The sequence below is a fragment of the Ogataea parapolymorpha genome, chromosome I (genome assembly GCF_000187245.1).
Source record: "Ogataea parapolymorpha DL-1 chromosome I, whole genome shotgun sequence".
Classification (NCBI taxonomy): Eukaryota; Fungi; Ascomycota; class Pichiomycetes; order Pichiales; family Pichiaceae; genus Ogataea; species Ogataea parapolymorpha.
This window is the reverse complement of record NC_027866.1, coordinates 118,308-131,556: the sequence shown is the minus strand read 5'-3', so window position 1 is coordinate 131,556 and position 13,249 is coordinate 118,308. Positions and strand designations below refer to the sequence as shown.

General features: G+C 51.2%; 4 protein-coding genes and 1 non-coding gene across 5 annotated transcripts; 4 read left to right on the top strand and 1 right to left on the bottom strand.

The window, feature by feature from the left end:
• Positions 1–75: 75 nt before the first annotated feature.
• Positions 76–3,774, top strand: HPODL_00060 (uncharacterized protein; the record flags this gene model as incomplete). Its single annotated transcript, XM_014081503.1, has 1 exon — positions 76–3,774. One exon carries the CDS (start codon positions 76–78, stop codon positions 3,772–3,774), a length of 3,699 nt encoding a protein of 1,232 aa, XP_013936978.1.
• Positions 3,775–3,866: 92 nt separating this feature from the next.
• HPODL_00059 (Cell division control protein 11) lies at positions 3,867–5,072 on the top strand (the record flags this gene model as incomplete). Its single annotated transcript, XM_014081502.1, has 1 exon — positions 3,867–5,072. The coding sequence occupies one exon, from the start codon at positions 3,867–3,869 to the stop codon at positions 5,070–5,072; it is 1,206 nt and encodes a 401-aa protein (XP_013936977.1).
• A 303-nt stretch (positions 5,073–5,375) lies between these two features.
• Positions 5,376–6,005, top strand: HPODL_00058 (Second and third steps of methylation pathway for phosphatidylcholine biosynthesis; the record flags this gene model as incomplete). The annotated part of the gene is made up of 1 exon (XM_014081501.1): positions 5,376–6,005. One exon carries the CDS (start codon positions 5,376–5,378, stop codon positions 6,003–6,005), a length of 630 nt encoding a protein of 209 aa, XP_013936976.1.
• A 169-nt stretch (positions 6,006–6,174) lies between these two features.
• On the top strand, positions 6,175–6,246 carry HPODL_05388. The gene has a single exon. It is a non-coding gene; the product is annotated as a tRNA-Thr (tRNA).
• A 110-nt stretch (positions 6,247–6,356) lies between these two features.
• Positions 6,357–13,061, bottom strand: HPODL_00057 (Protein URA2; the record flags this gene model as incomplete). The annotated part of the gene is made up of 1 exon (XM_014081500.1): positions 6,357–13,061. The coding sequence occupies one exon, from the start codon at positions 13,059–13,061 to the stop codon at positions 6,357–6,359; it is 6,705 nt and encodes a 2,234-aa protein (XP_013936975.1).
• Positions 13,062–13,249: the final 188 nt, after the last annotated feature.

Genomic DNA, 13,249 nt, shown 5'->3' with positions numbered 1-13,249 from the left:
CATGTTTTGACAGATCAAAAAAGATGTGTCAGAATAATAAAAAAATCGGAATTAATAGAAAAAAAAATCCATGTCATGTTCAAATCGATATCCAAAACTTTCAGATCAAAGCCCATAGCCGTGCAGCCGACGGTTGTGGGCACAGACCTGATTAATCAGAGAGATCTGGTTGCAACGCTCAAGACGGGGTCAACGAGTGCGAAAATCGCTGCCGTCCGCCAATTGATCTCCTCCATCAAGACTGTAAGCATCTCGTCTATCCCGGAGCTGTGGTTTCTCGCCAAACAAAACCTCGAGCTTTCTAATTCGGACCAACTCCGTCTGGAGACGTTCAATCTGTTTCTCGCCTGCATTGAGGCTAGCGATCGTTCAACACCGACTAAAATGGCATATTACAAGGATATACTAGAGTATCTGGAGTCGGACATCGATTACAGCGTCCAGAGTCTCAAGTTGCTCACAAACGAGGGCCGTGACATTTATGACCTGCTAATATATCAGCCATATCCGTTTTTCAAGTACTTGTGGAGCACACTAAATAACCTGCCCGAACGAGAAGAATCACAGACAGAGTTCACCTTGTTTCTTGCAAATTGTCTGAAATTCAATTTCAATCTGTTCGAATCCAAAGACCTTGCGAAATTGCTCTCCAAAGTCCTGGATTTGGCCACGCGCGCCGCCAACATTGACACTCTCACCGCATACTTCCAGATCATAGACACATACATATCTCTCGGCAGTGTTCCACCTTCCAGCATTCGCGATATCGTCGATATTCTCGGCAGAGCCAAGCTTCTTGGCAACATCCAGCTAGACCACACGATAGACGGCATTTTGGTGACGCTTCTGAGCAGCCCAAATTATACTCTGCTCACGTTTGTCAAGTGCTCTGAAATTATTGGAACCGAGGAGAGGCCCGCATATGGCTGTCTGGTGTTTGTGCAAACATATTTGGATTACTACGGAGACACATCCAAGGTAGGTAGGTTGGTCACCGACGTGCTAGAGACAGCTAGTGGGCTTCTGTTGCCAGCTATTGTTTCCTGTCCGGCACAGACACAGCCAGCCGTGGCCAACGCTATTTGCTCTATCGTGCTCTCGCTGCTCGACCTAGGCCTTCTTTCGCAACGACAGTTTATGGACGCGCGGTTCTGGGACTGTTTGATGGCTATGGATTCTGAGGCCGTGGACAGGTCGACTTTCGGACGCCTCTTTGACCGTCTGCAGGCCGCCACTAATCCCTTATGGCGTGAGCACATCGTTCGACTATTTGAAAAAAATAGAGACCTTCTGTCGGAGTCGCAGCTTGACTACGTCATGGACAGCTACAACTCTGAGCTTAGGTGTGTAGCCATCACAGAAAACTGGCAGCAGAATTGTGAGTCGCTCATGAACACGTTCGGCACCACTGACAAGGTGCTTGCAGTGCTAGAGCTGGCATTTTTCGAGTCACTGGACATCTGCGAAAATCGCGAGCCTCTCAGCCACTATCTGGATCTCTTCCTCAATGAGGGCTTCTGGAACCTTGCCAACTATCCCGACACGCTCGCAAAAATTCTGCTCCGCATAGACAACCAGCTCTTAGAGTTACTCGTTTCCAAATTCCCCTCCGCTGCCGTGTTTACCCAGCATGTCGTGTATTCGCTGCTATTTCTTTGCCAGAGCTCCCGCAACACCAGCAAAGCCGGTGCTATTTTCGATTATCTCTTGGAACTGGCTTCCTCCACCATTTCTACCGACCACGACACTTTTCTCACCATCGCACGGCTCATGGCCCGCGCCAGGCCCGCAGACGACTATATATACTTCGTTGACGTCTGCGACGTGGACGGATTGTGCCATAACCTGGCAAGGAATGTCGACACCGGTCACATTCGCGACGAGAGCTGGAAATGGCAGTATCCCGAGACCCTTACGTATCTGCCCCGCGAGCTGCTGGAAAATTGCAGCCATAGGTGTCTCAAACGATGCGATCTTAGTGACTGGCTCGAACTGGTCGTTTTAACGCTCGAAACCTTCGTCCATTGGGAGGTGTATTCGTTCGTGCTTGGCCATCTGTGTCCGCAGCTGGCGTACTCGTCGCTGTTCCCGTCTCACGACCAGATCTTGCGGCTGATTCGCACGCTCTGCCATCAGTTGCAGTTGCGGTTCCCGTCGTCTTTCAAGCCGGTGGCCGTGTCGAAAACAGACGTCCAGGTCGCGCTGATCAGGACACTGTCGGCCATTCCAGCGTACCAAGCGATTTTTTCTAGAACAGAGGAAGACCTATTGATCAGCTCTGTGATCTCGGCACTCAAGTCCTGGGACAAGACCGGCATTCCGTGTCTGCATTTTCTCATCGTCTCGTGCTACGAGTTTTCCGCCTCGATCAAACGGTTTCTGGGCCCCATTCTGAGCATCCTGCAGACCAGATTGTCCACCGCTGCTACCGCTGCCCCCATCTTGGACCTGCTATTCAGTCTTTCAGAACTGCCTGCTCTAATTTCAAACCTGACCACGGAGGACTATAAACGCATTTTTGCCATTGCGTTCAAGTACATCGAGTACTCCAAGGACTCGTTCCAAAACAAAAAAGAGCACGACGTGGACTATCTGGACTCCTCGCTCGACAGACTGCCTTCGACCCAAACGTTCGAGGTCAGCCAGCAGTTGCTGTTGTTTTTAACAGCGATGTCGTACCGCGCAGTCTGTGGCTGGTTTCTTAAACTTTCGATGGACCAGCGAAGCGAGCTCGTTGAGTTTATCAATAAAAATCTGGTAGCTCTTGGTTTGGAAGACACGAAAAATAAAGTGCACTACGAGGCCATCAACCGGTTTGTGACGGCTGAAAATAGCACAAGACAGATTTTCGCCGTCGATACAGAAATAGACTATCACAAGGACTACGACACGCGCCATTGGCTCCACGGAGACGCGCTGCTCACGGTGGCGAGCCACAAACACACTTCCAAATCGCTGCTCACGCTGCGTCGATCGACGGCGATCGACCGTTTTGAAGTGAGGCTGCCAGCACGGCACACACACACGTCTCTGCAGCCGTCGTTTGTGGTTTCCGCGCTTCTGGGAGCTGGAAACGCCGATCTGAGGCCTTTGGAGATGGACGACCAGACTAGGCGGTCTGTCGCGGTGATGGACCGGATCCCGGTGGTGAACCTGCACAAAATCGGCGTGGTGTACATTGGGCCCGGCCAGACTACCGAAAAGGACATTTTGAGCAACCAGTTCGGCTCAGAGGCGTACGAGGCGTTTCTGACGCGGCTTGGAAAGCTTATTCGGCTGCGTGGTTGCACAGACTACTACGTTGGCGGCCTGGACACGCAGAACGACCAGGACGGCGAATACACGGTGCATTACCATTCACCGGTGTCCCACGTATGTTTCCACGTGACTACGATGATGCCTCACGGCACCGATGACGCTGTGAGCAGCAAAAAGCGGCACATTGGCAACGACTTTGTGAACATCTACTGGAACGACTCGGGCAAACCGTTTCTGTTCCACAAGATCGCGTCACAGTTCAATTTCATGAGCATTGTGATTGAGCCGTGCGCCGAGCAGTGCTACCGCGTGAAAATATTTCGAAAAGCAGGAATCCCGGGGATATTCAGCACGACTCACTTCAAGCTCATTAGCGAGCACAATTTGCCAAGCTATATCCGCAACGTGAGCACGCTGTGTGGCCAGTTCTGCGAGATCTGGACGAATTCGGACTGGCAGTTCAACTGGGAGCGCCGTTACAGACAGCTGCAGACAATTAGGGCAAGAGCTGGATAGATGGTTATGGATTACGGCTGTGCAGGCCGAAATGTATTTTATGTAATTTATTTATTTTATTGCTACGCGAATTATTTAAACGCGTTGACAACATGGTTACTGTCCTAGGAAACTCGGCAGCTTTGCGTAAAAGAAAGACGCTCAAGAAGTCGCTGAATTTCACCGTTATGGTGGTCGGCGAAAGTGGTTCTGGCCGCTCGACGTTCATCAACTCGCTGTGCGACCAGCTGATCGTCGAGCCCTCCTCGACAATACACATGTACTCTCCAGAGGAATTGGTCAACCCAGACCGCGAGATGCAGCTTAGAAAGAGCACCGTCGAGCTAGAAGACGGTGAGGGTGTCCGTATCTGTCTGAACCTGATCGATACCCCTGGATTTGGCACCAGCATGGATAACAGCGTGTCATTCCAGGTTATTACCGATTACGTCAAACACCAGTACGACGAGATTCTGATTGAAGAGTCGAAGCTTAGAAGAAACCCCAGATTCAAGGATTGTCGGGTCCATGTTTGTTTGTACTTCATCACCCCGACTGGCCACGGACTTAAAGAGCAGGACGTCGTTTTCATGCAGTCGCTTGGAGAATTGGTCAATATAGTGCCGGTGATTGCCAAGGCAGACTCTTTGACGCTCTCTGAGCTGAAACTGAACAAGAAACTCATCATGGAAGACATTGAGCACTACAAGCTGCCTATCTTTGATTTTAACGACGACTTCTTCAACCTGGACGAAGGCGCCGACGAGGAAACCATCGAGCTCAATAAGTATCTGGGTAAGACGCTGCCTTTTGCCGTGATGGGGTCCAACACGACGCACAAGGACCCAGCGTCGGGCGAGGTCAAGCGTGTAAGGGTGTATCCGTGGGGCACGATCGATATCTTCGACAACGAGATCAGCGACTTCCTGTCACTGAAAAACACGCTACTCATCACACATCTGAACGACTTCAAGGATTACACTCACGAGGTGCTGTATGAGAACTACCGTGCCAAGACTCTCGGAGAGGAGGGCGAGGTCGGCGACGTTAGCGAGCTCAGCAGGGCCAGAGTGTCTTCGATGGCCACGAGCATGACGGGCGTGGCCAACGGAAACGGTGCGTACCAATCGCCGAAGGTCGCTGATAGTCCGGCCTTGGACGACAAGGAGGAGCAGATCAGACTCGAGGAAGAGCGGCTGCGTGCGTTCGAGGAGCGCGTGCAGCGCGACCTAATGCTGAAGAAGGAGGAGATCGAGGCTCGGGAACGGGAGCTTGCCGAGATCGAAAGAAGACTCGCTGCCGAGCGGCTCGAGGCATGAGCACTATAGGTAAGTAAATACAAGTAAGGTACACCAATTGAGGCATGTGGCCCGGCCCAACACTTAATTTTTTAGGCTAAAAAAGGGGCCGCGAATTTGCATGTGATAGAATCTGGCAGGCAAAGGTGCATTGTTGGCTCCGCAAAATCAGGGCAAATTACGGGTGGGAACGAGAGGTATTTATATTTTGCAAGGTTCTCCCTTTTTCGAAAGGCGATGTGCATGTGATTGCGAATTCAACATTTTGGAGCGCGAGCCTTATAAATAATGAGGCTTTACACATGTTTAATTTAGTCACAAGACATGGATTACGTCGACAAATTCAAGGACATTTACTGGGACCTCGCCAAGGACATCGACTTCAACTCCAAGAAGATCCAGACGTCGATATTCTTTGTGGTGTTCAACCCATTGTACTGGAACTTTGGTGCCAGACTCGAGTACAACACAAAACTGCTGTCCAAGCTGGCTTTTGGCAGCAAGTTGCTTGCCGTGTATGCGTTCTCCTTGACCGTCTTCACCCTCGGTTTGATTAGAGACCACATCTACAGAGACGCTATTCTGGACCAGCCGACCTCTCCGTTGCTGGACACGCCGCTTGTTAAGGCTATTGGGGCACTGCTGTTTGCAACCGGCTCTGTCTTTGTCTCCACCTCCATGTATAAACTAGGAATTGTGGGAACTTACCTCGGAGACCACTTTGGCTTCCTCAAAGACGAGAGAATCACCGATTTCCCATTCAGCGTGCTCGACAACCCAATGTACGACGGATCCACTCTGTGTTTCCTGGGAACAGCATTGTGGTACGGCAAGGCCTCGGGAGTGTTTATTTCCGGTCTTGTCTACGCCATGTACCAGCTTGTTGAACTGATAGAGGAGCCCTTCACCGCCAAGATCTACTCGAAGCGGGATGAGCAGAAAAAGGCTAACTAGACTGAAAGTGTAACCAAGCGAACTAAGTGTATAGATGCGAACAAGCTTCTGGTGATGAATTTAAATGTAGAATTATTTTGTTGGATTATACTACCTATATTATATCATGTGCTACCAAAACCGGGTCGCTACTTCATGATCAAAAGGTGTAGAATTCTACGCGTATAATGCCTCTTTGGCCAAGTGGTAAGGCGTCGCACTCGTAATGCGAAGATCACCGGTTCAAATCCGGTAGGAGGCATATTTTTTTGCATCAGGAAAAACCAAAAATAAAATCAACAGTACGCATAACACAATCAATTCAATCATTCTCGTAACATTAAATCTAATATCTATTGTCTATTATCCTAGTTAAAAATCAATACCAATGACCATGGCCAACAATGCCATTCTCACAAACAAACCGTAACGCATTTGCCTGAAGTAGGCTGCTCTCTGGTCAAAGTCCACCTCCTCCTTGATCTCATTGACTCTTGGAAGCGGATGCATCACACACATGTGCTGTTTGGCGTGTGCAAGGATCCTGTTGTCAACAGCATACGAGTCCTTCAGCCTCTCGTACTGCTCCTTGTCGGCAAATCTTTCCTGCTGGACTCTGGTGCAGTACAGCACGTCAGACTTGGCAATGATTTCCTTGGTGAGCTCTGTGGACTCTCCAACAAGCATTCCTGAGTCGGCAAGCTTCTTTCTCATGTTCTCCGGAAGTCTCAGTTCTGGAGGAGAAACAAGCTGGATTCTCACCTGGTAGTGTTGCAGTAGCTTGCACAGAGAGTGCACCGGTCTTCCATACTTCAAGTCTCCCATGAATGTGACCGTGATTCCGTTAACAGTACCCAGCTCTTCTCTGATGGTGAACAGGTCCAAGAAGGCCTGGGTAGGGTGTTCTCTGGAGCCGTTGCCACCGTTAATAATAGGAACTGGAGAATATTTAGCAGCAATATCTGCACTTTCCTCAGAAGGATGTCTCAGGACAATAGCGTCGGAGTAGCACGCCATGGTTCTGATAGTGTCCTGCAAAGTCTCGCCCTTCTTGACAGAGGAGCCCTGTTCGGAAATCGAGACAACACGACCGCCCAGTCTCTGCATAGCAGCGTTGAACGACGAGGCGGTTCTGGTGGATGGCTCGAAAAAGGCCGTGGTCAGGACGCGGCCCTTCAACACGTCCAGAACACCTTCTCTTTCAACAGCAAGTCTCATCTCCTGTGCAACAGCAAACAGAGCGTGCAAATGGTATCTGGAGACCTGGTTAACCGACAGAACAGAGTTTCTGAGGAACGGATTGTCGCCCTTGATGTAGGAAATTATGGCATTTGGCAGCGACAGCTCTCTTGGAGGCATCGAGGAAACAAGGTCGGCACCGGTCGGACCCTCGTGCGACTCTGAAATTGCGCTGGTGTCTTTCAGAGAGTCAATGAGGGTGGATCTTCTGGCGCCGTCAAACGAGTATCTCGAGGCTCTTCTGGTGGTGGTAGCCGGCGAAGCAGCCAGTTGTGCCTCTGCCACGGCCGGAGTGCCGGCAAGAGATGATGGGTGCTGGACAAGGAAGGCGTTTTCTCTGCCGAGAGCCTCGGCAACGACAAACTCGCCCTCTAGACAGACAGTCTGGCCGTTCATGTGCACTCTCTCAACGGCACCCTTGAGGTTTTTGGACTGGAATGGCGACCACACGCTTCTCTTGGTTTTGAGTGAGGACATGGCTCTGTCAACGTCGACCTCGATCATAGACTCGTTGTCTCTCAGGTTGAAGATCTTGATTGGGTTGTCGTGCAATTTGGCAACGATGTCCTCAAACGTCAACTTGTCTTCCGCAACGGCAGAAAGCAGCAGCGGCAGCGTGTCAGCAATGCCGATGGCAGCAGTCACCGGCTGGCCAACATGTTGGGCAAGCAGACTTGGCGTCTCGCCGACAGAGAAACAGTCAACAGAGTCCAAGTTGTCCCATAAAGCCTTTTGGTCCTCCTTGGTAGGCAGGAAGGTTGCTCCAGGATACTCTTCCTGCGAAACAAACAGCGAGTACACAGACACGTCGCACGACACCTGCAGACCTTTACCCTTAGACATGGTGATCAGAGCCAGGTCATCCTTGCTGGTGACGTTGGTGACGTGGATCTGTCTGTTGTAAAGGGAGGCCAGCAAAAGCACAGAGGCCAGGTCGGTGGTCTTGGTGTCTGTGACAATTGGCTCTTTCTCCGGCCAGACGCCAAAGTGTGCCGAAGTGGATGCAATTTTGTTCTTGAGGAACTCCTCCGAGCGCACAAGCAGATACGACGTGAGCGAGGAAACGTGCTGGATCTGGGTCGGGTTTTCCTCGGTCGCAGCGACGCCAAACGAGAAGTCCGTGTAGGTGGAGTCCTGGGCGAGCTCGTGGGCCCTGGCCAGAGTTCTGGCGTCGACAATGAACGATCCAGAGTCTGTAACTGGAGAGATGGAAGTGAGAGTGAATCCGGCGGCCAGAGCAGCCTTGGTGACGGCCTCGATGTTGGCGGAAGCAGAGTCCGACTCGAACGATGGCACAAACGTGGAGATCGAAATCAGGCCTGGCAATTCAACGGTCTTGTGCGAAGTCTGCGCGTCGATGTTGGACACTTCCAGACTCAGGTTTCTGGCAATGGCCTCGATCAAAAGCTTGGCGTTCTTGACATTGGTAACCAAAGGAACGGCATAGTCAACGGCCATCCTTCTTGTTCTGTAACCCTTGGACACGTACGAGGCCGGTCTTCTGAATCTGTTGGCCGATGGCAGGTTGATGTACAGGTCGATCAGGTTGTTGGCCAGGTGCTGCGTCAGCGAGTACTCGGCCTTTTGTTTGTCGTCCTCTCTGTCAGTCAGCAACTCCAGATACTTGACTGGAACACCGTGTTCCTGGATGAAGTCGGCAGTTCCGGCCGTCGCAAACAGGTTGTAGCCGAGCTCGTACAATTTCTTGATGGAAGGCAACAATTCCTGTTTTTCCTTGAATGAACCAATGGACAGAAGAATGTTCTTCTTTGGCAGCTGGAAGCCGGTCGAAATCAAAGACTTGAGATAGGCTTCGTACTTGTTGTGACCGAAACAGGCAACCTCACCGGTAGAAGCCATCTCGACACCAAGAACAGGGTCGGCACCTGAAAGTCTCGAGAACGAGAATTGGGGAACCTTGACAGCACAGTAGTCGTCCGGCAGCTTCTCGCCAGGGTACGGCTTCACAGGAATGTCCATGATGGCCTTGGTAGCCATCTCGATCATGTCGGTGCCAACCACCTTGGAGTTGAATGGGAAAGATCTCGACGCTCTCACGTTACACTCGATCACCTTGATCTCGTTGTTCTTGGCAATGAACTGGATGTTGAACGGTCCAGTCACGTCCAGGGCCTTTCCGATCTTGGACGTGGCCTCGACAATCCGGCTCACGGTCTCCTTGTCCAGGTCCTGTGGAGGAACAATCAATGTGGCATCACCAGAGTGGACGCCGGCGTTCTCGACGTGCTCGGCAACAACGTGCATGATCAGCTTTCCGTCCTTGGCAACGGCGTCCATCTCGATCTCCTTGGCGTTCTCAATGTACTTGGTCAGAACAACGGGGTAGTCTGGAGAAACCTCGACGGCCTGCGAGAGATACGACGCCAGGTCGGCCTTAGAATAAACAGTGTTCATCGCAGCACCAGACAGAACATAAGACGGTCTCACCAAAACAGGGTATGTGACCTTCTCAGCGAACTCCTCAGCCTCCTGGATCGAGGTGAGCTCTTTCCAGGCCGGCTGGTCGACGCCGATCTTGTCCAGCATTCTCGAGAACTTGTATCTGTTTTCGGCCGAGTCGATCATTTCCGGCGAGGTACCCAGAATCTTGACATTTTGTCTGTGCAAAGGCAGAGCAATATTGTTGGAGGTCTGGCCACCCATGGAAATAATGATACCAGAAGACTTTTCAAGCTCGTAGATATCCAGCACTCTCTCCAGGTTGATGGTCTCGAAATACAGTCTGTCGGCCTCGTCGTAATCGGTAGAGACGGTTTCCGGGTTGTAGTTGACCATGATAGTCTTGAAACCTTGTTCTCTCAGCGTTCTGATGGCTCTGACGGCACACCAGTCGAACTCGACAGAAGAACCTATTCTGTAGACACCAGAACCCAGCACCATCACACCGTTGTCGTTGAAATCGACGTCGCTGGAGTCCGCGTTGTATGTCATGTACAGGTAGTTGGTGTAGGCAGGGAACTCTGCTGCGACGGTGTCGATCTGCTTGACGAACGGAACGATACCGTGCTCTTTTCTGAGTCTTCTGATGGCCACCTCGTTGGAGTTGAGGAACTTGGCAATCTGTCTGTCCTCGAAGCCGAGCTGCTTGGCCTGCTTCAAAATCGACGCTGGCAGCTTTTCCTTCACGCCATATGACGCGATCTTGTCGGCGTACTTGACCAGTCCCTCCAGCTTGTTCAGGAACCATCTGTCAATGTTGGTCAGCTTGTGGATCTTGTCAACAGTGTAGCCCTCGGACATGGCGTTGGCAATGGCAAAGAGACGCTGGTCAGAAGGTGTCTGCAGCTCTGAATCGATGTCGATGGACATCAGGGCCTCTGTCTTGTTGAAACCAATGTTGTGGTAGTCCGTCGACCTGATAGCTTTCTGAATAGCCTCCTCGAACGTTCTGCCTATGCTCATCACCTCTCCAACAGATTTCATGGACGACGACAGCAAAGTCGAGACTCTGGTGAATTTTTTCAGGTCCCATCTTGGAATCTTCACCACACAGTAGTCCAACGACGGCTCGAAACACGAACAGGTGGACTTAGTGACAGAGTTCTTGATTTCGTTCAATGGGATGTTCAAACCAAGCTTGGCGGCAGTGTAGGCAAGCGGATATCCAGTGGCTTTGGAAGCCAGCGCAGACGATCTGGAAAGTCTGGCGTTGACCTCAATAATGCAGTATTCTTCCGAGAGCGGGTTCAGAGCATATTGGATGTTGCACTCACCAACAACACCCAAATGTCTGATGACGTTGACGGCAGTGGTTCTGAGCATGTTGTAGTCCTCGTCAGAAAGAGTCTGGGACGGAGCAACCACGATCGAGTCTCCGGTGTGGATTCCCAGCGGATCGAAATTCTCCATGTTACAGACGGTGATACAGTTGTCGAAAGCGTCACGAACAACCTCGTACTCGACTTCTTTCCAGCCCTTCATGGACTTTTCAACAAGCACCTGGGGAGAGGCAGCAAAGGCCTTCTGACACAGGTCCATGAGCTCCTGTTCATTATCGGCGAAACCAGATCCAAGACCTCCCAGAGCGTAGGCGGCTCTGACAATGACCGGGAAGCCGATTTCTTTCACGGCAGCGAGCGCCTCGTCAATGGAAGATGCAGTCTGAGACTTGGCGCACTTCTCGCCAATCTCGTCCATGGACCGCGCAAACAGCTCTCTGTCCTCGGTGGTGATGATGGTGTCGATCGGCGTACCGAGAACCTTGACTCCAAGCGACTCGAACTCGTCTTTCAACTGGATACCAACGTTGAGGGCGGTTTGGCCACCGAAGGTGCAGTAGATGGCATCTGGCCGCTCGTGCTTGATGACTTTTCTCACAAACTCCGGCGTGACAGGCAGGAAATACACCTTGTCTGCCAGACCCTTGGAGGTCTGGATGGTGGCAATGTTAGGATTAATCAGGATGGTGTATATTCCTTCCTCTTTCAGGGCCTTGATGGCCTGCGAGCCAGAGTAGTCGAACTCTCCGGCTTGTCCAATGGACAATCCACCGGAACCAAGAACCAGCACTTTCTTGGCGTTCACGCGTGGATGCAGAGCTCTGTTTTCGTCGATTTTTCCGCCAGGGAACTCCACAGCCTTGAGTTTCTTGGAGCTCTTGAACTCGATAACGGTCTGGATAAATGTGTCAAACAGGAATTCTGTGTCTCTTGGACCAGGGGTGGACTCTGGGTGGAACTGGACCGAGAAGAACGGCTTTTCCGTGTGGTAAATACCCTCGTTCGAGCCGTCGTTCGCGTTGACAAACAGCTCCTTCCAGCCGGGAGTCAGTGTGTCGGTGTCGACAGCGTACCCGTGGTTCTGCGACGTGATGTAGCACTTTCCGGAAATGGTGGACGTGCACGGAATATTGTGGCCTCTGTTACCGAATTTCAGCTTCAAAGTCGATGCGCCCGAGGCTCTGGCCATCAGCTGGTGGCCGAGACAAATCCCGAAAATCGGCGTCTTGGCCTCCTCGAGACACTTTCTCAATTTCTCGACAACGTCGGTCATGACAGACGGATCGCCAGGACCGTTGGAAATGAACAAACCATCGTACTCCTCGTTGGTGAAGTCGTAGTCCCATGGCACCACCTTGAGCGAGACACCGCGGTTCACAAAGCATCTGATCTGGTTGTACTTCATACCCACGTCGACAGCAACGATTCTGATCACCTTGCCGTCCGGACCCACTCTGGCCACCTCCTTAGGCGGATCGTAAACCACAGGCTCCTTGGTGGAAACAACAGCAACCAGGTTCTGCGTGTTAGGATCCACCCACTCAGGAACAACAAAATTGTCTTTCCAGGTCTGAGGGTCCATGCACTCGGAAACGCTCGTGCCTGGCTTCTGCAAACACAGTCTACCGAGAGTGGAACCGTCTTGTCTAAGTTTCTTGGTCAAAGCTCTAGTATCGACACCGTAGATGGCAGGAATACCCTCGCTCTTCAACCATTGGCCTAGAGAGGATTTCGCAAGGTAGTGAGAATATTCCTCAGTATAATGAGCGACAACTAGACCGGCAACATGGATTCTGTTGGACTCAAAGTACTTTGGCAGCTTCTCAACAACCTCATCCATTAATTGGCGGTCTGGAACACCATAATTACCCACCAAAGGATAGGTAATGACAAGAATCTGACCCTCGTACGAAGGATCAGTGATCGACTCTGGATATCCCACCATACCGGTCTGGAAGACAAGTTCACCAGCAACTGCCTTCTCAGCACCGAAGGAATATCCTTGCAATGCAACACCATCCTGGGTCTCCAGGGTGATGAGAGTGTCTCCAGTACTCTCCATTGGCGGAGAGATTGGATTGGAAAACTTCACAGACATGGTAAAAAAAATATTTTTTTCTAAAATAGAGGTTAATATATGTCTTTGTCTACGAGAGGGCTACAAGTCCTCTCCTTAACTCACGTACTTTAAGTCCCTTTTCAAGCTCTGTAGCCAATAAGAATGTACAAGTGTTGGGATGGCAGCAATCAAAATCCAATTGGGGTTTGATGGGAGCTGAAAGAAGG